Source organism: Peromyscus eremicus, chromosome 1 (assembly GCF_949786415.1).
Source record: "Peromyscus eremicus chromosome 1, PerEre_H2_v1, whole genome shotgun sequence".
Lineage (NCBI taxonomy): Eukaryota > Metazoa > Chordata > Mammalia > Rodentia > Cricetidae > Peromyscus > Peromyscus eremicus.
The window spans coordinates 157721842-157744917 of NC_081416.1; the positions used below are offsets into that span (position 1 = coordinate 157721842).

The 23076-nt window shown below is 53.4% G+C and overlaps 4 protein-coding genes across 5 annotated transcripts in view; 3 read left to right on the forward strand and 1 right to left on the reverse strand.

Annotated features, from left to right (window-relative positions):
- Positions 1 to 7175, forward strand: part of Wdr62 (WD repeat domain 62) — a 42545-nt gene extending 35370 nt beyond the window's left edge. Inside the window, exons 22-32 of the mRNA XM_059275107.1 lie at positions 1393 to 1611; positions 3299 to 3426; positions 3714 to 3817; positions 4082 to 4192; positions 4367 to 4498; positions 4764 to 4878; positions 4997 to 5126; positions 5207 to 5258; positions 5395 to 6057; positions 6558 to 6721; positions 6814 to 7175. Coding sequence (XP_059131090.1) covers positions 1393 to 1611; positions 3299 to 3426; positions 3714 to 3817; positions 4082 to 4192; positions 4367 to 4498; positions 4764 to 4878; positions 4997 to 5126; positions 5207 to 5258; positions 5395 to 6057; positions 6558 to 6721; positions 6814 to 7077 — 2082 coding nt within the window. The 3' untranslated portion in view covers positions 7078 to 7175. The remainder of the gene's footprint in view (positions 1 to 1392; positions 1612 to 3298; positions 3427 to 3713; positions 3818 to 4081; positions 4193 to 4366; positions 4499 to 4763; positions 4879 to 4996; positions 5127 to 5206; positions 5259 to 5394; positions 6058 to 6557; positions 6722 to 6813) is intronic.
- A 5850-nt stretch (positions 7176 to 13025) lies between these two features.
- Positions 13026 to 15181, forward strand: Ovol3 (ovo like zinc finger 3). Its single transcript, XM_059276056.1, has 4 exons — positions 13026 to 13119; positions 13197 to 13261; positions 13970 to 14171; positions 14973 to 15181. The coding sequence occupies exons 1-4, from the start codon at positions 13026 to 13028 to the stop codon at positions 15179 to 15181; spliced, it is 570 nt and encodes a 189-aa protein (XP_059132039.1).
- Positions 15182 to 15230: 49 nt separating this feature from the next.
- On the reverse strand, positions 15231 to 16648 carry Polr2i (RNA polymerase II subunit I). The gene is made up of 6 exons (XM_059276066.1): positions 16241 to 16648; positions 16108 to 16162; positions 15835 to 15908; positions 15673 to 15747; positions 15502 to 15553; positions 15231 to 15333 (listed from the first exon to the last, which is right to left on the reverse strand). The coding sequence occupies exons 1-6, from the start codon at positions 16297 to 16299 to the stop codon at positions 15271 to 15273; spliced, it is 378 nt and encodes a 125-aa protein (XP_059132049.1). The 5' UTR covers positions 16300 to 16648; the 3' UTR covers positions 15231 to 15270.
- A 33-nt stretch (positions 16649 to 16681) lies between these two features.
- Tbcb (tubulin folding cofactor B) lies at positions 16682 to 22339 on the forward strand. 2 transcript variants are annotated; one of them, XM_059276001.1, is made up of 6 exons: positions 16694 to 17060; positions 17344 to 17487; positions 20421 to 20517; positions 21172 to 21363; positions 21880 to 21952; positions 22081 to 22339. In XM_059276001.1, the coding sequence occupies exons 1-6, from the start codon at positions 16947 to 16949 to the stop codon at positions 22193 to 22195; spliced, it is 735 nt and encodes a 244-aa protein (XP_059131984.1). In that variant the 5' UTR covers positions 16694 to 16946; the 3' UTR covers positions 22196 to 22339. The 2 variants fall into 2 exon arrangements, with proteins under 2 accessions (XP_059131992.1, XP_059131984.1); XM_059276009.1 differs by lacking the exon at positions 22081 to 22339 and having other exon boundaries at positions 16682 to 17060; positions 21172 to 21314; positions 21880 to 21936.
- Positions 22340 to 23076: the final 737 nt, after the last annotated feature.

Here is a 23076-nt window from a genome sequence, read left to right on the forward strand (position 1 = left end):
TGGTATAGACCTATAATCCCAGTTACTCAGGAGACTGAGGCAGGAGGATCACAAGGTTAAGGCCTTCATGGGCTGTAGAGTAAGGTAAAGACCATCCCAGGCAACTTAGTAAGACACCACGTCAAAATAGAAAGTAAGGTGGGTACATCTGGGAGGCGGGAGGAGGAGGGTCAGGGTCTGGAGTTGAAGGCCAGCCTGGCCTATGTGAGGCTCTGTCTGTAGTAAACCAATAGGGTTTGGGGATGTAGCTCAGTTAGCACTCACGAAGCCCTAGGTTTGCTGCTTAAGATCACAGTCTAACCAGGTGTGGTGATGCACATCTGCAGTCCCAGCACTGGAGGGCAAGGGCAGGAGTAGGTCATCCATGATTTACTAGTTGGCTTCATCCCCAGGGCCATACCTAAGGTCAAGGCCTGGATGCCAGCCCCTGGCTTTGCGCTGCAGGCCCCAGACTTCTTGCCCACACATCATGGTTTCAGTGATATTGAACAGACTTTGACAGTATGCTTACTCCATTCTAAGCTCCTCTGCAATCTCATTTTATCTTCACCTGTCTAGAAATAATTCAGTTATGTTCTATTATTGAGCTATTTTATATTTTAATTTTCTGGAAAGTAATTTTATTTTACATTGTGACACCATAATAAAGTTACTTTTGTATTAAAAACAAAACTTCACTGAAGTAGGGGCTTTTCCCATCCCTATTTCACAGCAGGAAACTTGAGGCTCAGAGAAGTGAAGTGCCTAGTCAGCTGTCTCACAGCTGGAAGTTAGAGTGTGGCTTAACAAAGCCACAACTACGCCCTCCAGCGACAGCTTTGGTAGGAGGCGCAGTTGGATGCAGGAGGAATGGGCTGTGCTTTGGGTGGTTTGTGGCAGAGCTAACAGAATTTGCTGGTGAAATTCCAGTGAGGGGCAGACTAAGGGGGAGGAGAACGATGCCACCGTTGGGGCCTAAGAGACTACAGTGAACCAGTGCAGCTGCAAGGCTTTAGGAGGGGCAAGTAAAGGGGAGTCCAGAGCAGAGCCCCCAACATAGTAACTTGGAGCACTTAGGTGGCGAGGAGGCGCAGCCTTGGTAGGAGGTTCAGAGCCCAGCCTGGTGGCTCACACCTATAATCCCAGCTCCTGAGAGGTAGAGTCAGAAAGACTGGATACATAGGAAGTTCCAGCTACCCGAGGCTATGGGGCCAATCTACCTGAAAGGAAGGAGGGAGGGAGAGAAAAAGAGAAGGGATGGGAAAGGTAGATAGGTTCAGGGTGGGAGTACATTGTTTCTGAAAGCTGTTTCTTAGAGATGTGAAGCCAGGAGGCTGGATGAGATCTGTATAGCCCTTTTTGGGGGTGCTGCACACATGGCTAGCTGCCTGACTACTGTCCCTGTCCCTCAAGCTAGGGGATGATGATGTGGCAGACAACTCGGCTTTCCGTGCCAACCGCAGCTACCAGCCACATGGCCGTTGGGCAGAGCGGGCTGAGCAGGAGCCCCTCAAGACCATCCTGGATGCCTGGGCCCTGGATTCCTACTTTACACCCATGAAGTCTGAAAATTCAGAAGACTCTGTTCTGGAATCATTGGAGCCACAGAACCTGTCAGGCCTGCTTAGTGAGGTACAGCCTGCCCCCAAGCTCACCAGCAGTCCCTACACTGTGGCTGCCCACTCGGGGAAGACTGTCCTACTACAGGGGTGAGGAGAGAGGGTTACAGGAGACTGTGGAGGGCAGGAGGGTAAGCCCAGGCCCACTATACACCATGATTTTCAAGACAAACAAGCAATCTTTGGGAGAGGGTCACTTAGAGGTTAAGAGCTTGGATCCCCAGAACAGGCCTTTCTTCTAAGTGGGGAGTGTTCGAGTGGGTAGAGCCCTGGATGAGCCCCTCCCTGCCTCTGTGACCTGAGGTAAGAGGCTTGCCTCTCTCTTAGTTTTCCAGGAATAGTCTGTTGTGCTCCCTGTGGTGGTGTTGGTATTCTACTCCTTTTTAGGGGAGTCCGCCACCCAGCTCCCAAATAAATCACACACGGAGGTTTATTCTTGATTAGGAATGTTCAGCCTTAGCTTGGCTTTTCTAGCCAGCTTTCCTTAACTTATCTGGTCTACCTTTTGCCCCTGGCTTTGCCCTGTTCTCTTACTTCTGTAAATCTTGCTCTTAGCTCCGGGACTTGCAGTGTAACTGGGTGGCTGGCCCCTGGGTCCTCCTCCTTCTCTGGCTCCTAGTTCTCCCAACCCTCCTCCCAGATTTCTCCTTGCATATATCCTCTCTGCCTGCCAGCCCCGCCTAGCCTTTTTTTCTCCCGCCTTGCTATTGGCCAGTTCTTTTTTTTTTTTTTTTTTGGTTTTTCGAGACAGGGTTTCTCTGTGTAGCTTTGCGCCTTTCCTGGGACTCACTTGGTAGCCCAGGCTGGCCTCGAACTCACAGAGATCCGCCTGGCTCTGCCTCCCGAGTGCTGGGACTAAAGGCGTGCGCCACCACCGCCCGGCGTTGGCCAGTTCTTTATTAGACCATCAGGTGTTTTAGACAGGCACAGTAACACAGCTTCACAGAGTTAAACAAATGCAACATGAACAAAAGTAACACACCTCAGAATAATATTCTTCTACACCCTGCCCCGGAAGACTCACAGATCCAGAGCTCAGCCCTTACTCTTCTTTTCTAGAGGGCAGTCCTTTCCTTCTCTAGTATGTACATTTCCTCTTCACCATGGTTCAGTGCTCACACAGTAATGGACAGACGTCTCAGGAAGGAGGCTTGGTGAGCTACCTGTGTCACTCAGAGACACTTGCCACCCTCACCACACACAGCATTTTCTACCTCCTGGAAAATCTCCTGTGACCCCCAGTCAGTATCCCCAACCCCTGAGGATGCCCATGTTCTGACCTGTCTGTCCCATGAGCGGGTTTGCCTGTTTCCGTTGTCATTTTGAGGCTGACTCTCAGCCTGGAACTCATTACGTAGCTAGGCTGGCCGTGAACTCAGAGACCATCTGCTTCAGCCTCCCGAGGGCTGGGATTGAGTGTGTGCCACCGCCCACCAGCTTTGCTTATTCTTGACTGTCCTGAAGCAGAGTTAGGCCTCTTCTGGTCTTAGGCTGAACCTATACCCCTTATCTGTAAAGGGGCTGTTGATGCCTGGGTGGGGACAAGGTCTGGCTCAGCAGTGCACTTCACACTGTCCCTGACTTGGCGTCTGGCAGTGGGGGCTGTGGGATCATTCCTCTGCCATTTGTGGCATAAGCTGGCAGCTTTGAGGGCCTGGGTGTCCTAGCCCCCTCAGAATGGCTCTGCTCTTCACCCCCAGTCAGAGAGTCCCCAAGAGGACAACCGAGGACATCCTTCCTTCCTGACTCTACAGAGGGAATCCACTGAGACAAGAGAGCTCATCCTCTGCTCCTCAGAGGCAGAAGTGACAGTCACAGAGATGCACAGGTGAATGTCCTCTGCACCAAGGAGAACCATGGTTACAGAGAGGGAGCCCCTTGTGATAGGCCCAACCTGGAAAAACTGCTCTTCCAATAGCCTGTGGGCGTGGGCATGGGTGAACATGGGTCAGACGGATTCAGCTGCAGCCTCAGTTTCCCTGGTCCCAGAAGGATGAGGGGTTCTTCTAGGAGGCAGGAGAAGCTGAGATGTGGTCTAGGAGCAGGGTGTGGGCCTCGGGTTCTGGGCAAGGGCCAGTTATTAATTGCCGGTACCGCCCCACCCTGATGGTGCAGGGAGTACTACGAGAAGGAGGCAGATGCAGGACCTGAAGACCAGCGGGGCGACTCCTACCCCAGGGTCTCCTCCGTCAGTTCAAAGGATCAGAGCCCACCTGAGGGTGAGTGGGGAGCAACAGGTACCCTGTGGCCTGTGGTGGCCCCTTCTGGGCACTGGTGATAGCCTTGACCCAGTTCTCCAGTGTCTGTAATACCACAGAAGAGAAATGTTTCCTGCCATCACCTGAGGATGCTGAGCACTCAGCTCTGCCACTCCATTCTATATATCATCGCCATCCTCCAGATGGGGAAACAGCCCAAAGCAGCTGAGTAACGTGCCCTGTTTTACCTAGGGCAGACTCCTGACCCCTACTCTATTCCTTCAGACTCCGGGGAGTCAGAGGCTGAATTGGAGTGCAGCTTTGCCGATGCCCGTTTCTCAGCTTCGCGGACTGACCCTGGCCCTCACCTCACTGTGACGATGCCCCATGAACCAGGTAAGTCAGCCGTCGAGGCCCCCATCAGCCCTGAGCCTCAGTCTCTTCAGGGGAAAACTGGCCTGGTGGCCATAGTTGTGTGGCAGGCAAGTCTGGATTTCTCCATTGTTTCTCCATCTCTGCCTGCCATGACTCATAGTGCTGACAACTCTCTCCACCCTGCCTCCCATCCAGAGAACCCAAGTACAGAAGAGCTTTCCCAGCCTGAAGTGCCAGGCTTGGCCAGTGGCTCCTTACCCCAGACTCCTGAGCAGGAGAAGTTCCTCCGCCACCACTTTGAGACACTTACGGATACCCCTCCTGAAGGTAGGACCTGACCCTGCACCCAGATTGTGTGCGTGTGTGTGTCCAGTGCTGGGCAGTGTGGCGACTCCTATCTCAGGGTCTCCTCCGTCAGTTCAAAGGATCAGAGCCCACCTGAGGGTGAGTGGGGAGCAAGCGGACACCCTCGTGATGGCCCCTGGTAGGGTGGTGAAGGCCAGGAGGGGCAAGAGTAGACAATCTGACTCTCACTTCTCACCTGAGCCATGGAGATGTGGGCAGGCCTGAGGCTCCAGGGGTGTCTTCCTAGAGCTCTTTCATGGATCGGTGGCAGACATAAAGATCTCAGAGGCTGACAACCATTTCTTCAATCCCCGGCTGAGCATCTCCACCCAGTTTCTCTCACGCCTCCAGAAGACCTCCAGGTAGAAACTAGTGACCCCCACGCTCCCCTCTTTCTATCCCCAGCCCCAAGTGAAGCCATGCCCCTCAGTGACCCCAGGGTACGTCTACATGAGCCTTTCCCACTGGCTTCTTCCCCAGGTTCCCTCCCCGGCTGCCCCTGTACCTTATGAAGTCTCCGGAGGTCAAGCCTGCAGGCCAAGGGGGCAGCCAGCCCAAAGCAGGGCCCCTGAGAGCAGGTACTGGCTACATGTCCTCAGATGGGACCAATGTGAGTATTGGGGTCACTCTCTCAGGGCACAGGGCTGCAAACCAGGAGGCCTTGTCCTTACCACAGAGCTGTGCTTGCAGGTCCTCTCTGGGCAGAAGGCTGAAGAGACCCCAGAGGCCTTGTGTCCACCAAGTAAGTGTCCCCAATCCCCGATGAACAGCCCTGGGTGCCCAGCTGAGCCACGGGAAGTGTCCACTCAGACCGTGAAGCCTTCCTAGGGCAAGGCTCTGAGACAAGTGTGCAAGTGAGCCGTCTGCTTCCTTTACAGCTCCTTCCCTCCCAGGCCTGGCATCCTGTGTCCCTTCTTCCTCAGTGCCAATCACAGACAGGACATCTGTACCTACCACAGGCCTGGATCAGAGTGTCTGTGCCCTCTCCGCGTGTTCTTACCTGGAGACAACTAGTTCACATACCAAGTTATCACGTAGCGTTTCTCTTGGGGACAGTGAGGGCCCTGTGACAGCTGAGCTCTCCAGGTCACTTCACAAACCCTTATCCATGGGAGAACTGGCTTCCCTGGGCCAGGACCCTCAGGTCGTTCCCACCACAGTGACCCTCACTTCTAGAATGGAAGGTCATGGGCCTGCCATGCCTTCCTGGGGCAACCATGAGGCCCGAGCCAGCCTGAAACTGTCCTTATCCAGTGTCTGCGGCCAGCTCCTCTCTTCGCCGCCACTGGAGCCACCCACCACATGTGTGTGGTCTCAGGAACCTGTGGATATCCAGCCTGGTATGGCAGTCACAGTAGCCAGCTTCCCAGCACCCAGCCCTGTAGATGTGAGCACCTCGAGACTCCACAGCTCTGTGTTTCTCCCAAAGACCTCAGCCTCTGGGCCCCTCACCCCTCCTGGCCATCCCAACAACCTCCAACTTCTAGAGCCCAGGTCTAGGACGGCTGGTAGCAACGCTGCTCTCCTGGATCCCACCCCTGGTGAGTACTGCCTTGGGATGGATAGAGCCCTGGCCCATCCTCTGCACTGGCTGACTCATCTCCCAAGTGGGGTACTCAGCCTAGCCACGGGACCCTGCTATTTATTCATTCATCCATTCATTCATTCACTCCTTTATATAGTTAATGAGCACATGATGGGCTTTGTTCTAGGTCCTGAGCACATGAAACATGGTGGCAAACCAGAGGACAGAGTTGATTCCTATGCTAGGGGAGCTACACAGACTAATTTAAGTGTCAGACGTATCACAAGGTGATACAAGCTACTGAGAAATAAGAGAAGGGGTCAGCAGTGTGGCTTCAAGTTTAGGATGGCAACAAAAGGACATAGGGAGAAGTTTACACCCAGCAGAACTCTGTGAGGAAGAGGAGCCTCAGGACCGAAGAAAGTGGTCCGGGGCCGACAGTCATTAACCCAGCCACCTGACCTCTCTCAGGCCATCTAAAAGATCAAACCGTCTTGGTCATTCACTCTTCTCTAGCCCCAGATACACCCAGTGTGATCCCGGGCAGCCCTGGACACTGTGGCGAGCCTGGGCTGCCTGCTGAGGTCCTGCCCCCAGCACTCCTTGAGCTGGGCAGTGTAGGATCAGTCTTGCACAGGCTGCAGACTGCCTTCCAAGAAGCCCTTGACCTTTACCGAATGGTAAGCTAAGGAGCCCAGGGCAGGGTGGGAGAATGGGAAGGACTCCCTGGCAGTCCCTGGATGTCCCCTGACAAGCTTGCCAACCCTTACAGTTGGCCTCCAGCAACCAGCTGGGGGCTGAGCAACAGCAGGCACAGACTGAGCTGGCCTCCACCTTCCACTGGATCCACAGCCAGCTGGAAGCCAGCAACTGGACGCCTGCAGCTAACCCGGCTCCAGCCCAGACACCGCCTAGCCCAGGTCTGCGGTCCCCACCTACACTATGTCCCCTGGCCAGCCCAAACCTGCAGGCCCTGCTGGAACACTACTCAGAGCTGCTGGTACAGGCTGTGAGGAGGAAGGCAAGGGGTGACTGAGGGCCTGCAACCCTCTACCAAAGCCCTGCTGCCCTGGAGAAATGGATTTTTAAGCAAATAAACTGACTAAACTAAATAAAGTGGTTTCCTGGAACCTGTCCTGTCTGCAAAGCCCTCCTCATTGGATGCAGAGAGAGGGTAGAGGGCGCCCTGCATGGATGAACCAGCCTGGAGACTCAGCTTTGCTTCAGCTCTAGGCCCTGTTCTGTAGACCTGCTGACAGGGAATGTGGGACCAGCAGTAATGGAGAATGCTTGGCCTGGCTCCCCATGGAGCCTGTCCCTAGCATACTGAGCTGTTGCCGGGGGTCATGTGTGCTCTTTGCCTGTTGGAGCCCAGCTGTACCCTAGGGAGGAGCCAGCCTTCTTAACCCTACAGGTGCTTCCACACCCACTGGAGCCACTGTGGTCCTCATGGGCTGACCCTGTCCTCAGTACACAGACTTCTGGCCGACAGCCCTAAGCCAACTCCGCACTGGGTCCTGCAGGGTCTGGGTTGCTGTTATCACTTCTGCAGCAGGGGAGACAAACACCATTACAGGCCGGGCGGTGGTGGCACACGCCTTTAACCCCAGCACTCGGGAGGCAGAGGCAGGCCAGCCTGGACTACAGAGTGAGATCCAGGACAGGCTCCAAAGCTACACAGAGAAACCCTGTCTCAAAAAAACAAAAAAAACACCATTACAATCTGCAGCCCCAAGCCACCCGGTTGCTGGGCCCTGTGATGCCTTCATCAGGAAGAGGACTGTCCAGCTTTATTCTATGAGCCAGCAGCTCCCTCAGGCAGTAGGCATGCAGACATGTTCCTAAGAAGGCCACTCGTGACCACACACATCCTGTCCTAAGTCCCCGTAAAAAGGAACCCAGCAGAGAGGTCTGAAGCACAGGGTTATCACCCATCCACTCTTCTGAAGGAAGGTCCACAGATCTGATTTTGTTGAAAGTCCCTTGTGGGTAGTCACAGTAACTCTGATTACGGAGATAACAGCCGGGCAGTGGTGGCGTGCACCTTTAATCCCAACACTCAGGAAGCAGAGGCGGGTGGATCTCCGTGAGTTCGAGGCCAGCCTGGTCTACACAGTGAGTTTCAGGACAGCCAGGGCTACACAGAGAAACCCTGTCTCAAAAAACAAACACTCCAGGACAGGTTCCAAAGCTACACAGAGAAACCCTGTCTCGAAAACCCCCCAAAAACCAAACAAAACACAACAAAAACAAAACCCAGCTTTGTTAGACCCAAGGGATAGTGCTAATCAGCAGCTTGACTCTAGGTTTCTCTAGCAACAACACTAAGGAGGCGTGGTAGTGGGCATAGGGCACCTGAGAAGAAGATAGCTCCCCCCATCGGTGGGTCAGCCCATCCTTCGCCACCACTGTCTGTGGCCCACACCCACATTTGGCCTAGAGAGTGAGACACCAACGTGCACAAGGAACATCAATCATAGTATGAAATCCAGTTGGTGTGACATGGAGGCTCTTCAGCCCCATTTCTCAGCCAGGACAGCTGAAACTCAGCCTGCCCAGCCACTTCAGGATTAATTGAGCACAACCTTGTGTATGTCCACCCTCGGCTGACCCCACACTGAGCATGTGATCTGTGGAGATCAACACACACCGTAACAAGAAGACACTTTACAACCAATTGCCAAATGAAGAAGCTGAGTGTGGATGGCACTCACCTGTAATTCTGTTATTCTAGCACTTGGGAGGTGGAGACTGGAGAATCAGGAGTTCAAGGCCAGCCTCGGCTACATAAGTTTGAGACCAGCCTGGGTTGCATCAGACTCAGCATGAAAAAAAAAAAAGATTGAAGAGTTGGCTCCACAGTTAAGAGCACAAACTGCTCTTCCAGAGGACCCAAGTTTCATTCTCAACACCCACACATGTTCACAGCCATGTGACTCCAGCTCCATGGGATCCAATGCCTCTGGCCACTGCAGGCACCTCCACTCACATGCACCTTCACACAGACACGCGCACACACAAAGGTAATGCTTCTTAAAGGCTCCTTGAGGTGACTTGCCCAGGTCCTACACCAGGACGAACAGAGAAAATGTGGCAAAGCTCAGCATGCAGGTGAGGAGCAGGCTTTCTCCCTTGTACCCCCAGTGAATCCAAAAGACAGACTCCCGTGTTAGTCACCTCCCGTGATTATGAAAGTCCCTGAGAGACAGGAAGGTTTGTTTAGGCTGGTGATTTTCAGCTGTACCTGGCCACCGTTTGCTACGGGCCTAAGGCGGCGCAGAACTTAGTGGCAGCAGAAGCTGTGGCATGGAACCTCGTAGTGGCCAGCAACAGGGAGCCAGAGAGAAGTCTGGGCACAGAATATGCTCTTCACGGGTACATAATTCAGGGCCCACTTCCTCCAACCAGGCCTCACCTCTTAGTTTCCACCGTCTCAAGAATGGCATCAAAGTATGAATCCATCAATGGATTAACCCATTGGTGAGCTAGGAACCTCATGGCCCAATCAGCTCTCCATTCACCAGCCAGTGAGTCCAACTCTTTAGCACATGAGCCTTTGGAGGAGTTTGTTTTGTTTTGTTTTTTGTTTTTGAGACAGGGTTTCTCTGTGTAGCCCTGGCTGTCCTGGAACTCACTGTGTAGACCAGGCTGGCTTTGAACTCACAGAGATCCGCCTGCCTCTGCCTCCCGAGTGCTGGGATTAAAGGCGTGAGCCACCACCGCCCAGTTGGAGAACTTCCTACTCAAATCATAACACAAGGAATGCAAAGAAATCTTCCCTGCAGTTGGGGTGTAATTCAATAGTGCTGGCCTAGCCTACACCACCTCCTGGCTTAGCCTATACCACGCCCTGGTTTCCATCCCTAGCACCAGATAGAATGAGTATGGTGGCACATGCCTGCAATCCCAGCACTTGAGAGGTTCAAGACCATCCTTGGCTACATAGTAAGTTGGAAGCCAGCTTAGGATGCCTAAGACCCTCTTTTGGCCGGGCAGTAGTGGCACATGCCTTTAATCCCAGCACTTAGGAGGAAGAGGCAGGTGGATCTCTGTGGGTTCAAGGCCAACCTGGTCTACAGAGCGAGTTCCAGGACAGGCTCCAAAAATTCAAAGAAAACTTGTCTCAAAAAAGCAAAAAAAAAAAGTCTTCCGGGGACGGTGCTTAGAGGCACTCAGAATGGTCCAGCGTTTGACATACCGTCATAGGCTTTCCTACAACACAGCCTCTAACAAAACTAGGCTGTCTCGGCCGGGCGGTGGTGGTGCACGCTTTTAATCCCAGCACTCGGGAGGCAGAGCCAGTCGGATCTCTGTGAGTTCGAGGCCAGCCTGGGCTACCAAGTGAGTTCCAGGAAAGGCACAAAGCTACACGGAGAAACCCTGTCGAAAAAAAAAAAAAAAAAAAAAAAAAAAAAACAACTAGGCTGTCTCGAGCCCCTGGCAACAGGATTGTTTACCTTTATACCAAGAAGGTTGGAAAAGCACCTAAATCTGCATGTGGTGTGTGCCCAGGCAGGCTTCGAGGGGTTCGTGCTGTGAGACCGTAAGTCCTTAGGTTGTCTAAGACCAAGAAGCATGTCAGCAGGGCCTACGGTGGGTCCCTGTGTGCCAAGTGTGTCCGTGACAGGATCAAGCGGACTTTCCTTATTGAGGAGCAGAAAATTGTTGTGAAGGTGTTGAAGGCACAAGCACAGAGTCAGAAAGCGAAATAAATACGCAGCTTTTTTAAATAATAAAGGTCAAGGCTTGGTCTGTGAAAAAAAAAAAAAGCAAAAACAAAAAGACCCTCTTTTGTTCTATTTGTTTAAAAAGGGGTGGCGATGAAATGGCTCAACAGGCCAAGGCATTGGCCACACAAGCCTCGAACCCACATGCTTTAGGGTTTCTGTTGATGTGATAATAAATAAGTAAACTATCAAGCCCAGCCAGGCATGGTGGTGCACGCCTTTAATCCCAGCACTGAGGAGGCAGAGGCAGGTAGATCTCTGTGAGTTCAAGGCCAGCCTAGTCTACATTGTGAATTCCAGGTCAGCCAGGAATACACAGAGAAACCCTGTCTTGACAAAAGAACAAAACAAAACAAAAAACCACCAAGACCATAAACAACTTGGGGGAGCAAAGAGTTTATTTCACTTCCACATCACATGTGGTCCATCATCCGAGAGAGTCAGGGCAGGAACCTGGTGGCAAGAACTGTGCAAGGGCCACCGAAGAGGCTGCTCACTGGCTTGCTCTCATGGCTTGCTCAGCCTGCTTCTTTAACTCCCAGGACCACCTGCCCAGGAGTAGCGCCACCCAGTGATCTGGGTCCTCCCACATCAATCAAGAAAGTTTACCAGAACTTTGCCCACTGACCAATCTGGTGAGGGCATTTTCTCAATTGAAGTTCCCTCTTCCCAAATGACTCTGTTTTGTGCCGGACTGACATAAAACTAGCCAGCACACCAACCACATAAAGGTGGAAAGTGAACCAATTCCTAAGCTTTGTCCTCTGACCTCTACACGTGTTGTGTATTGCCCCCTCTGCCATAATTAAAAAAAAAATGCAATGTACCTTTTCTTCCCGCCAAACCTTTGTAATGACTATTCTTTTTGGCTGGAACCAGGGGTTCAGTTTCATCCCCAGCTACATAGGCCAGCTTGGGTCACATGAGACCCTCTGTTGAAAAGGCAGGGGAAGGAGATCGTTCAGAGTAAAGGCACTTGGCTGCAAGCTTGCCGATCTGAGCTCAGAATGCCTTTCCCTCTCACAAGTCCTGCGGGAACCCCTAGGCTGGATTAGAACTTTCTCTTGGTTCCAAGAGTTCCGCTTTCCCAGTTTTGCCTCTCCCAGCTATCCCTATCACTCTGTTCTTCACAGTGGACCGTTCTGGATGTCACTGCTGTCTCCCTCATGGCCTGGTGAGCTCATTTTCAGTGCTGAACTGCCTAGAGTTCAAAGGATTATTAGATAAATAAATCAGAGAAAGCCGGGCGGTGGTGGCACACACCTTTAATCCTAGCACTCGGGAGGCAGAGCCAGGCGGATATATGAGTTCAAGGCCAGCCTGGTCTACAGAGAGAGTTCCAGGACACCCAAGGCTATCCAGAGAAACCTTTTCTCAAAATTAATTAAGTCAGAGAAGTAACTATGGGGAGAGAGTTCACAACTCTTGACTCCTAGTTCAGACATCAGATAAGGACCAATCTAGGACAGCCTACCCAGAGTGTAGTAAGTTCTTGACAACCCAGGGATGGGAGGAGTCCCGTGCACTCACTAGGAACCGGACTGTTGACAAGCCGGCATTTTAATGCCCTGAGCCTGAAAGATGCCATATCATCTTTGAACACCTGAAGATGAGAGAGAGACAGAGACAGAGACAGAGAGACAGAGAGAGGGAGGGAGGGAGGGAGGGAGGGAGCGCTTCCTGACTGAGGAAGCTCAGCCTGGACCTTTACTTTCTAACTTCCCACTCAGCTGTCATCCTACACCAGTGGCACAGAACAATCACAGCTGTCCCTACCCGAATCCTTGGACAGCTGCCGTGATTTGAATAACCAGGCAGGCTGATGATATGTGTGTGTGTGTAGGGGGGAACGGACATGGGACTGATTTGCCTGGTAAACAGTCCCTGGAGTCCTTCACCCTGCCAAGACTGGAGCCATGTTGCTTTCTTCTCTCGGTCCCCAGGAGTAGCCTAAGCAATTCTCTCACTCAAGCCTCTCTGGGGGTCCTCTAGTGTCTCAGCCCCTGGAGATTGCAGAGTTCCTTGGGAGCCTGGCCTAGGAAAGGAGCCCTAACAGCAGGCCCCAGAGCAGCATAACTAGAGCCAGTTAAGGCTGCTCCCCAGGCTTGTCCCAAAATTTGCATGAAGAGAATGAGGCTCCTCCATGGGTCTCCTGACCTCACCTAGTTCTGGATAGCTCTGGGGCTGAGGTCTGACAGGCAGTCAGACAGGCTGAGGAGGCAGACCTGTGAGGAGCCATCCCACCATCCTAAAAGCGATGCCCCGGGTCTTCCTTGTGAGGAGTCGGCGGCCACAGCCCCCTAATTGGAGCCATCTGCCTGACCAGCTCCGGGGAGATGCCTATATCCCAGGTATACATCTCACTGGGCCTGGATGGAGGTGAAGGGCCAGGGAGACTGAGGTATCACCATCCGGCTTCTCTCCCCAGACTGCAGCAGCCTGGCAGTGCCACCAGCACACAGATCTCCTGGTCTGCGAGACACTTGGGCAGTGGTGAGTCTGCAGCTGGCAGCTGAGACAGGGCTGGATTTCCACTCGCATGCGGGAAGCTGGCTCCCCGACTCCAGGTCCTTTTCACATGCTTTCCAGCCTAGGACCTGTTGTTCTTCATGTGGCATGCTGCTCCTCTCCCGGCAGCCAGCTCTGCCCAGTCTCAGTTAAGACCCGCATTCCTAGGGTGGAATTGTAGGGCTGCTCCAGGGAGCTGTGTCCAGTGGGTGATTTATATCAGAACACTGGATAAGGTAGCAGAGATGGGGATGGGGCTCTGCTGCCTTAACCTCCCAGGAGCAGGTCAATTGTGCTGTCTTTGAAAGGAAAGTACTAGTCAAAACTGAGTGTGCTTGAGGTCATCTCAGTATCTGAGAGACAGGCAGTGGTCAAGGTGCCGAGTATCCAGCAGAAGGGACAGAAGTCCACTTCCTCATGGAGCTTCTTCTTGGTGGGAGCTGGAGGCACAGACAATAACACTAGGAAAGCTCATATTAGCGAAGTGTGTTCTTGGCAATGGACGCACATGAACACCAGGGATGGGATCTGGTTAGGGAAGGTCTTGGGGAGAGGGTAGCACCTATCCCCACGACTTACAGACCCTCTTCTGGTGGTCCTTAGCTGTGGGCACACGGTCAATTCTTGTTTGCAGAGTAGCAAAGCCTGGGCAGGATCCAGCTGGCCAGGCTAACTCCTGTACCCCTCTGGCAGTCCTCACAGGGAACACTGACCTCTGCTCCCAGGGCCCCGGGAACACTTGGCTGCCCACTTTGCCCCAAGGCCTTCCCATTGCAGCGCATGCTGACTCGGCACCTCAAATGTCACAGCCCAGCACGGCGCCACGTGTGCCACTGCTGTGGTAAGGGCTTTCACGATGCCTTCGATCTCAAGCGCCACATGAGGACTCATACTGGTGAGCGATAGTGGAAAAGAGGGTCTTCTGGACACCAGCCAGGGATGGTGATGGAATGACAGAGGGAGAGGCACGGGACGTGGGGTATGTAGCAGGGACACAGGTAATGGGGTACCTACCTCACAGGAGGTGAGCATAAGCTGGCAACAAGGAAGGAGTCTGGCAGAGGGTAGAGATGGGTGCTGGCGACAGAATTCAGGCTCTGGGGCCAGCAAGATTTCTCAGTGAGTAAAGGCCACTGCTGGTAAGCCTGACGACCTGAGTTCAATCCTCAGGACCCAGGAGGTGTAAGAACAGACTGCAAGTTATCTGACTTGTACCAGGGTATTTGTGCACACGCTCGCTCACACGCACATACAAATACATACACACTAAACAAAATGTAATTAAAAAATCAAGCCAGGTTTGGTGGCACACGCCTTTAATCCCAGCACTTGGGGGGCAGAGGCAGGCGGATCTCTGTGAGTTTGAGGACAGCCTGATCTACAGAGCGAGTTCCAAGACAGCCAGGGCTACACAAAGAGACCCTATCTCAAAACAAGAACAAAGTAAATTTTCAGGATCCAGATTCAGAGTAGTCAAGGGAACTTTCCAAGTTGCTAAGGGCTCCTCCCTTTCTCGGGAGCTTCTGGTGGGGAATGGAGGAGACAAAGGGCTGTTCATGTTGCTTTAGGAAGGGGTAGCACATGGCTGGTGGGCCATGAATGTAAGCGCCTGCCCAGCTTGGAATAAGGACAGGAAAGGCAAGGTGGGAAGCCTATAGTCCAGGACCGTTGCCCTCTCTGCCCCTCATCTTTACAGGAATACGGCCATTCCGCTGTGGAGCTTGTGGAAAAGCTTTCACGCAGCGCTGCTCCCTTGAAGCTCATCTTGCCAAGGTCCATGGGCAGCCAGCCAGCTACGCCTACCGGGAGCGCAGGGAGAAGCTGCACGTGTGTGAAGACTGCGGCTTCACCAGCTCTCGGCCTGATGCTTACGCACAGCATCGCGCGCTACACCGCACCACCTGATATACTGGCTGCTGCCTACCCACGAGACAATAAATACAGGGAACAGTAGTATAGAAACTGGCATTTATTATAGATGGGGGAAGGGAAAGTCATTCAGTCCAGCGGTGGCCGCAGTGTGGGGCAGTGCATACATAGTACAGGCGCATGGCATCCTGGCAATGAGAATGTTCAGTTAGGAAGGGTCTGGGCCAAGAGAGAGTAGTGTGGGGTATTCCACCCCAAAGAACAGTCAAAAGGGAGGAAGCACAGGATCAGCCTAAAACTGGCATCTCCCCCGCTGGGGAACCACCCAGCCACCCAGGAAGAAGTGGTCCACTCACCTCAGCTCGGGCACTGTGTGATTGGAAGAACACTGCCTCCTTGTGGCCACACCTAAGGAGATGGTTCAGTTACTAAAAGTGTTAAAGACCCTAGTTGTCCCCCCGGGGGTGGGGTGGGGGGTGGGTACGGACACAGCCACTTCCTTTCCCCCAAGTCAGCTGAGCACTCACTTCTGGCACGGGTGGTCCTCCGTCCGCGGCAACGTGGGGTCCTGCGACACATCTGCGATGATCTGGGTCAGTTCGCTACAGGGATGGGGAAGGGAGTAATTACGGTTAGACTGGGTGTCCCAAGACCATACCCGTACCCCAAGCCGGGGTCCCGCCACTCACTCCACTTCGTGCGTGATTTTGTTGACGTAGATGCAGCTGTTTTCGGCTTCCTGCTGGTAGTCACAGTTCCGGCACTACCGGAGGGGGGTGAGAGGCGGGAGGGGTGTCACAAAGAGATCAGACTGGATGGGCGGGCAGGATGATCCCCGGGGGATGGACATGATGGGAGAGAAGGGTGTTGAGGGGCAGTCAAGAGGCAAAAGCGTGGGGAACCAGCGGGGAGCGGAGAGGAGGGAAGGCGCGAACCCGCTGCAGAGGGCGGCTGGTACTCACCGCGTACAGCAGAATGCGGTTCTCCTTGTCCTCCTTGGGGTACAGCATGTTGTTACTGTGGGGAGAGGGAGGTCGGAGGTCAGACCTGAAGCCAGTCCTCACTGCTTTTCCACACCGGCTGCCCAGGCCTCACCATTCCTGGCAGAATCGAATACCCACGAAGCCGGGCTCGTAGGTCCCATCGGGTTCCATAGCGAAGGGGCTTCCGAGCTTTCTGCGCTTGCGCCGCCGCGCTACGGACCGCGGGAAGGGTCATACCGCGTGGCTGCGCCAAAATTGGTCGGGGGGTGCGTGCGCATGTTGGTTCTCAATCTGGCGGGGTTCTGGCTGACGGCTTGCCGCAATCCTTTGATACCCTCTGCTAATCACTCCCGATTTCGCAACCTCGCTTCCCAATTTATGGAGTAGCACGGACGCAGGACAAGCGCTGAGACTATGATGCGCAACGCCGTGCGCCAAGCGCGGAGCGTAAACGGAAGAAGCCACTGCTCGGTTCTTGGCCCCAGCCCCGTGCACATGCGCCGAGCTTGCTCTTGGCGAACCAGGATAACTCTAGCCAGCCTTTCTTCTTGGTATCCGCCTCCTCCCGCCCGCCTGGGCGGCCTCCCTTGCAGCTATTGGAAGAAGCCAGAGCCACGGAAGGCCTCTCGGGATTGGCTGACTCTGCCTGGCGGCGGAGAAAGGACGATAGTGACTGGCCAACCGTGTTTGTTGGAGCGCTTGCATTGGTCATCTTCGGGACCGGGGGCGGGACTGATATCCCAGAAGGAGCGGCGGCCTCTGCGGAGCCGGTGTGAGACGGCTGAACTGGACCGCGGGCCACTGCAGGGCGCGGCGAGATGGAGGTGACGGGGATATCAGCGCCCACGGTGACGGTTTTCATCAGCAGCTCTCTCAACAGCTTCCGCTCGGAGAAGCGGTACAGTCGTAGCCTTACCATCGCCGAGTTCAAGGTGTGGCCGTGGGGGCGGGGTCCGGAGGGCGGGGCCTGAAGGCTGGTGGGCGGAGCTTGAGGTGAGGTTGCAGAGACTGGTAACCAGCCTCCGAGGCGTGGGAGTCCACAGCGTAGGGGCGGGGCCCAGGAAAACCAGACGCTCCCGAGAGCCGAGGGGGCGGGTCCCAGAAGGAACTGAGCTGGGTGGGTCCGGGGTCTTTGGGAACCATCCTAGTGGTTGATACAAGACAGAAAATGCGGCCTCTGACGGCCTTTCTCCTCCTTCTGCCCCCTTGCCGCAGGGTAAACTACAACTGGTGGTGGGCAGTCCTGCCTCCTGCATGGAGCTGGAGCTGTACGGAGCTGATGACAAGTTCTACAGCAAGTTGGATCAAGAGGATGCACTGCTGGGCTCCTATCCTGTAGATGATGGCTGCCGCATCCATGTGAGGCCACCCTTCCCACACCACATTCATCCTTTATTTAGTCAACAAATACTGTGCTCTGCCCATTGTGGTAACCGGTATAGGCCCTGTCCTCATGGAACCCCCAGTTAAGCCTGGTGAAAAGCAGATGTTCAGTAGACAGTGACAGACCAGAGCTGTCTGTCCTGGGTTAGGGGCACTCCCGGGAGTGGCCAAACACCCAAGAGGCTCCTGACTTGACTTGGGGGTATCTGAAAGGGCTTCCTGGAGGAATGGGTGTTTGAGCTGATATCCTGAGGATATTATGTGGAGGGAAAGAGTACAGAACTCCAAAGAACTGAGGTGAAGCACGCTGAGCAGGAAGGCTGGCCAGATTGGGAGAAGCGAGAACACAAAGGACCTCTGTGTGCAACAGCTCTCCTTGCCTTCCCCGCTCAGTTCCTACCCACTGTTGGTTAGACATCCCGTTCTAAGCTCCGCGTCATCCCTTTTCTGCCTTGTGTTGTATTCTCTATCCAGATAGTTCACTTTTCATATGCCCGCATGGGAACCCTTCTAATCTTAAGATGTTACCTTCCAGCACTGGATATAGTGGGGCACACCTGTAATCTCAGCATTCAGGAGGAGTTAGGAGGCGAGCCTAGGATAAGTAGTGGGACTCTGTTAAAAAAAAAAAAAAAAAACCAAAGTGGGCAGTGATGGCGCATACCTCTAATCCCAGTACTCAGGAGGCAGAGGCAGGTGGATCTCTGTGAGTTCGAGCCCAGCCTAGTCTACAGAGTAAGTTCCAGGACAGCCAGCACTACACAGAGAAACCCTGTCTCGGGAAAACAAAACAAAACAGAAAAACAATAGGAGCTGGTCACAGGAGGCTGTCAACCTGTCCTCTGGCGCGCACACACACACACACACACACACTGAAAACAATGAAAGGTCCAAGTGTGATGAGACTGCAAGGCCTAAGCTCATCTGTCAGCAAAGAAAAAAAGGCCTTCCAAACAGTGCCTTTACAGGGGTCAGTGATTGTGTTTGTTTGCTTCCGTTCAGTGCGTGCCGTGGTGCACGCAGGGGTGGTACAGCGTGCTGACGGATCAGCAGTGGGTTTCCTCCTTCCTCTGGGTGAGCCTTGTGAACTGAGCTCGGCCAGGCCTGCCAGCAGGCACCTTTACCCTGAGCCATCTCGCTGCAACCATCCTGTTCTCCCCCTTTCTACTGTTTTGGTTTGTTTTTAGATTTATTTATTTTGTTTTATGTGTATGAGATTGTGCCTGTGGGGGGGGGGGGGCAGAAGCGGACCCTGGATCCCCTAGAGTTGGAATTAGAAGTGTTATGGGCTGCCATGTGGGTGCTGGGAACTGAACCCTGGTCCTCTGAAAGAGCAGCCAGTGCTCTTAACTGCTGAGCCATCTCTTCAACACCTCTTGGTTTTTTGAGATAGTTTCATGTAGTCCTGATGGGCCTCCAACTCCCTGTGTAGCCATGGCTAGCCCTCTATTCCTGGGCTTGTCTCCACCTCCCAAGTGGAATTACAGCTCAGAATAAAAATTTGACCTCTCTTTCTTCTTTTTTAAAACATACTTGGGGTTTTTCTTTGCTCTTAGCTGTTACCACACTCCAGCATGTCTTGGGACTTTCTCATTGGTCTGGTTATTTGTCTGTCTCCCTGACTAGAATTCCAGGAGCACAGACATCGCTCACAGTAGTTCATGGCTGTGTCACCAGCTACTGGAATAGGGCCCAGCACAGACAGGGTCCTCTGTAAATCACTGAGTCACTGCTGAGTCGTTGAACCCTCAGAATAACACAGGACTATGGTTGACTTACCTCCATTTGTGGAAGAAAAAACTCAGCTTCAAGGATGGAATTGTTGTTTTGTTCTGTTGGTTGGTTGGTCGTTCTTATGCAATTTGGTGTGTGTGTGTGTGTGTGTGTGTGTGTGTGTGTGTGTGTGTGTGTGTTCCAGACTGTCCTTGTCCTTGAACTCATAATCATCTTGCAGCCACCTCCAGAGTGCTAAGATTACAGGCCTAGGTCACCCTCCCAACCCTGAATTTACTTTCTTAAGAGTGAACTCTTGCTAGAATTTTGACCTGGGTCTGCCCTGACTCCAGAAGCCACTGAGCCTGGAGAACTGGTTATTTTTTCTGTCTCTCATGTATTCTGTTACTGGTTCTTCGAACGTAGGTGTTGGGTTGGGTGTAGTTGCAAGCAGTAACCCAGAAAGCCTATGTTAGCCCTACCCAGTGTGTGTGGTGGCCTTCCTAAATGATCACAGAACCAGGTAGGAAAAATCCATGGGGATGAGGGCAGTGCAGGGGAGCTTGGAATCCTGTGTGCTGGGGAGGCTGGCCTTCAGTGAGATCTGTGAGGACCTCCTGGAGCAGGTGCTGTGTGAACATCTCAAGAAGAGTTCATAGAAGAGGCAGCGGAGGACGTGGCCTGGGAGAACACTCTGAAGTGGGAGGGAACACAGGGCCTGCCGGGAGCTATTGGGAAGGATGGTGGACGCTGGGAGGGCGCTGAACATGAGGGATCTGCTGTGCCTCAGGTGTTCGTGGGCACCCTCAGCTTGTAGTTGGAAAGCCAGATGGAGGACAGAACAGGGAAGCCAGAAAGGAGGCTGTTATGACTCAGGTGATCCTGGTTCTGGAGGTTGGGGCTACCCTAGGAACATCACAGGGGCCGTGAGAGGAAGGTTTGAGCCAGACAAGCTCTGTAGCTGGTTTTAGGGACATGGGCACACATCAGTGATGTTGATGCCAGTGTGTGGAGGCTAACTGCGGGCAGATGGGCGGGAAAGGGGCGTGACCGCTGTCTCTTCTGCTGGGCTCCGGGGAGGAGAGAAGTGTGGCTTCCGCTAAAGTCTCCAGACTGCCAGTGTGTGACTTCATGCTAGCATCCCAGGTCTTCTCTACTGACCCTGGTCCCCACTGACTTCCCTCTTCTTCCCAAAGGTCATTGACCACAGTGGCATCCGCCTTGGAGAGTATGAAGACGTGTCCAGGGTGGAGAAATACGAAATGTCATCAGAAGCTTATGACCGGAGGCAAAGTACAGAATGCATGGGCTGGGCTGGAGGGCATGTGTGGTCCAGAAGGCTGGGGCCATCACTGGCTAGGCACGGGGATGGGGCTTGGAGGATGGAAGCTGGTGAGGGGGGACTTACGGTAGGGAAGGGACAGGGAGATGAGTTCAGGTAGATGGCATGGAGTGGCATGGAAGGCTAGGAGATGGGGTTAGGCGGGCAGAGGGGGCTTTGAAAGAAAGGAACTTGAGGTGGGTTGGGGATTTGGTTGAGGGAGTGGTCATGGTAAAGATGGCATGTGATGGGGCAGATGGGACGTGTGCAGGGTAGTGTGGCAGTTGGAGCAAGCATCTGAGAAAGATTGGAATGTGCAGACGGGAGTGTTTCGGGAGCCAGATGAAGATGAATGTGAGACCAGAGGGATGTGTGGAGAAATAGGGCCAGCCGAGGGACGGGAGGCAGGTGGCATCTCTTTAGTTCTGAATTGCGGGGAGATGCAAACGGGAGGAGGGAGGAAAGCAGGGGAGAGGCCAGAGTGTGGGGAGAGGCCAGAGCGAGAGGCTTGAGGACATCTGGTGGTAGCTCTTAAACACTCAGTAGTTTCCCCATGAGTGTCAGCCCTTTATAGGAGGGACATGGTCTGAAGGGCAGGTTTGACCCCATCCCCACCCTGCCCACAGACACAGTTCGATCCTTCATGAAGCGCAGCAAGGTCGGCCCATACAATGAGGAACTTCGGGCACAGCAGGAGGCGGAAGCCGCCCAGCGCCTCAGCGAGGAGAAGACCCAAGCCAGCGCCATCTCTGTGGGTAGCCGTTGTGAGGTGCAGGCACCTGGCCAGTCCCCGCGCCGGGGCACTGTCATGTATGTAGGTATGTGTCTTTCCGTCACTGTGACTAGAAACGTGACAGAACTTAAGGAAAGATGTCTTTTGGCTCAAGTTTCGGAAGGGGCAGTTGGTGGCCATCTGGCCCCATGCACTTGGCCATAGCATCATGGAGGGCCAGGCTGGCCTCCAACTCAGAGATTGACCTGCCTCTGCCTCCCAAGTGCTGGGGTTAAAGGTGTGTGCCACCACTGCCGCCCAGCACACACCAAGGCTGTGTAGTCCGTCACCAACTTGAAGCCAGGCTTATCCATGGCCACACTGCCACCTAAGCCTTGCTCTGCGGCAACGCCCTGCTCTGGCTGGGGGTCCTGAGGGAATGGGGATAGAAGCAGAAGAGAAGAGACAGTGGCAAGGCTGCCATCTTTGTCTGGGGAGGAGGTGGGACCTAAGCCATGGAGATAGGAATCTGTCTCCATGGCAGCATTTCTACTCCACCAAGGAGCAGGAACCAGGAGGGAGCCCCACGTAGAAGTTTCACTGAGATTTCTCTCCCGGACAGGACTCACAGATTTCAAGCCAGGCTACTGGGTTGGTGTCAGATACGATGAGCCGTTAGGGAAAAACGATGGCAGGTAACGTATTGCCGCTGACGTGTGTGCTTGTCCATGTATGTCGGAGTCCACGTGTGCTGCTGGCTGAGCCTGCCCACGCTGGCGAGGAGAGTGGTAGCCCCCTCACTGCTGCCCCATCTGCCCTGCAGTGTGAATGGGAAACGCTACTTTGAATGCCAGGCCAAGTACGGAGCCTTTGTCAAGCCGGTCCTCGTCACCGTGGGAGAGTTCCCAGAGGAGGACTACGGGTTGGATGAGATGTGACGCTGAACGAAGGGCGTCCCCGATCCCGCCCCGACGTCCCCCTCTGTCTGTCTGCCTGTGGCCCTTTTCCTCTGGTCCCGTTTATTTTATTCTCTTATCTGCCATTGGTTTTTGAGATGTGTGCATTAAATTAATCAGAATCCAGGAGGATGTGGGAGTCTCTTGATTTCGGGAAGATCTTGGTAAAGTAGCTCATGGTGGGGTGTGATGGTACACATCCTTCATCCCAGCACTCGGGAGGCAGAGGCAGGCAGATCTCTGAATTCGAGGCAAGCCTGGTCTACAGAGTGAGTTCCAGGACAGCAAGAAGTACATAAAAAGACCCCGTCTCAATCAAACAAACCCTGGATGATGCCGTGGCACCTAGATGCCTCCAAGAGATGGCTTTACCCCTTTTTACTTAAGATAATATCCTGAGTGCTGGAGAGTTGACTTGTGGGTAAGAGTGTTTACTGAGGGGCTGGAGAGATGGCTCAGCTGTTAAGAACACTGAGTGCTCTTCCAGAGGATCCGGGTTCAGTTCCCAGCACCCACATGTCTACCTAACAACTGTGTGTAAACTCCAAGATCTGACACCCTCACACAGACATACATGCAGGCAAAACACCACTGCACATAAAATAAGATTTTAAAAAGTGCTGCTTTCAGAGACCAGGATCCATCCCAACACACCAGGATCCATCCTTAACCTTCATAAAGGTTAAGGTCAATTTCTTGCACACACAGTATACTTACCCATATAAATTTCTCTTAAAATTAAATGCTGTGCTGTTGTAACAGCCCAAAATAATGGAATTTAAGCAGGATGAAAGCTCAAGTCCTCCTTTTTTTTTTTTTTGAGATAAAGTCACACTATGTAGTTTGGCCTGGAGCTTACTGTG

What these genes read in the sequence shown, in the direction of transcription:
- Ovol3 (XM_059276056.1), top strand. Translation starts at nt 13,026, where the DNA reads ATGCCCCGGGTCTTCCTTGTGAGGAGTCGGCGGCCACAGCCCCCTAAT. An exon ending in TGCGAGACACTTGGGCAGTG is followed by an intron (nt 13,262 to 13,969) that starts GTGAGTCTGCAG and finishes CCCCTCTGGCAG; the next exon opens with TCCTCACAGGGAACACTGAC. An exon ending in CCACATGAGGACTCATACTG is followed by an intron (nt 14,172 to 14,972) that starts GTGAGCGATAGT and finishes TCATCTTTACAG; the next exon opens with GAATACGGCCATTCCGCTGT.
- Polr2i (XM_059276066.1), bottom strand. Translation starts at nt 16,299, where the DNA reads ATGGAACCCGATGGGACCTACGAGCCCGGCTTCGTGGGTATTCGATTC. An exon ending in ATTCGATTCTGCCAGGAATG is followed by an intron (nt 16,163 to 16,240) that starts GTGAGGCCTGGG and finishes CTCTCCCCACAG; the next exon opens with TAACAACATGCTGTACCCCA. An exon ending in AAAATCACGCACGAAGTGGA is followed by an intron (nt 15,748 to 15,834) that starts GTGAGTGGCGGG and finishes CCATCCCTGTAG; the next exon opens with CGAACTGACCCAGATCATCG.
- Tbcb (XM_059276001.1), top strand. Translation starts at nt 16,947, where the DNA reads ATGGAGGTGACGGGGATATCAGCGCCCACGGTGACGGTTTTCATCAGC. An exon ending in ATGATGGCTGCCGCATCCAT is followed by an intron (nt 17,488 to 20,420) that starts GTGAGGCCACCC and finishes TTCTTCCCAAAG; the next exon opens with GTCATTGACCACAGTGGCAT. An exon ending in TTAGGGAAAAACGATGGCAG is followed by an intron (nt 21,953 to 22,080) that starts GTAACGTATTGC and finishes TCTGCCCTGCAG; the next exon opens with TGTGAATGGGAAACGCTACT.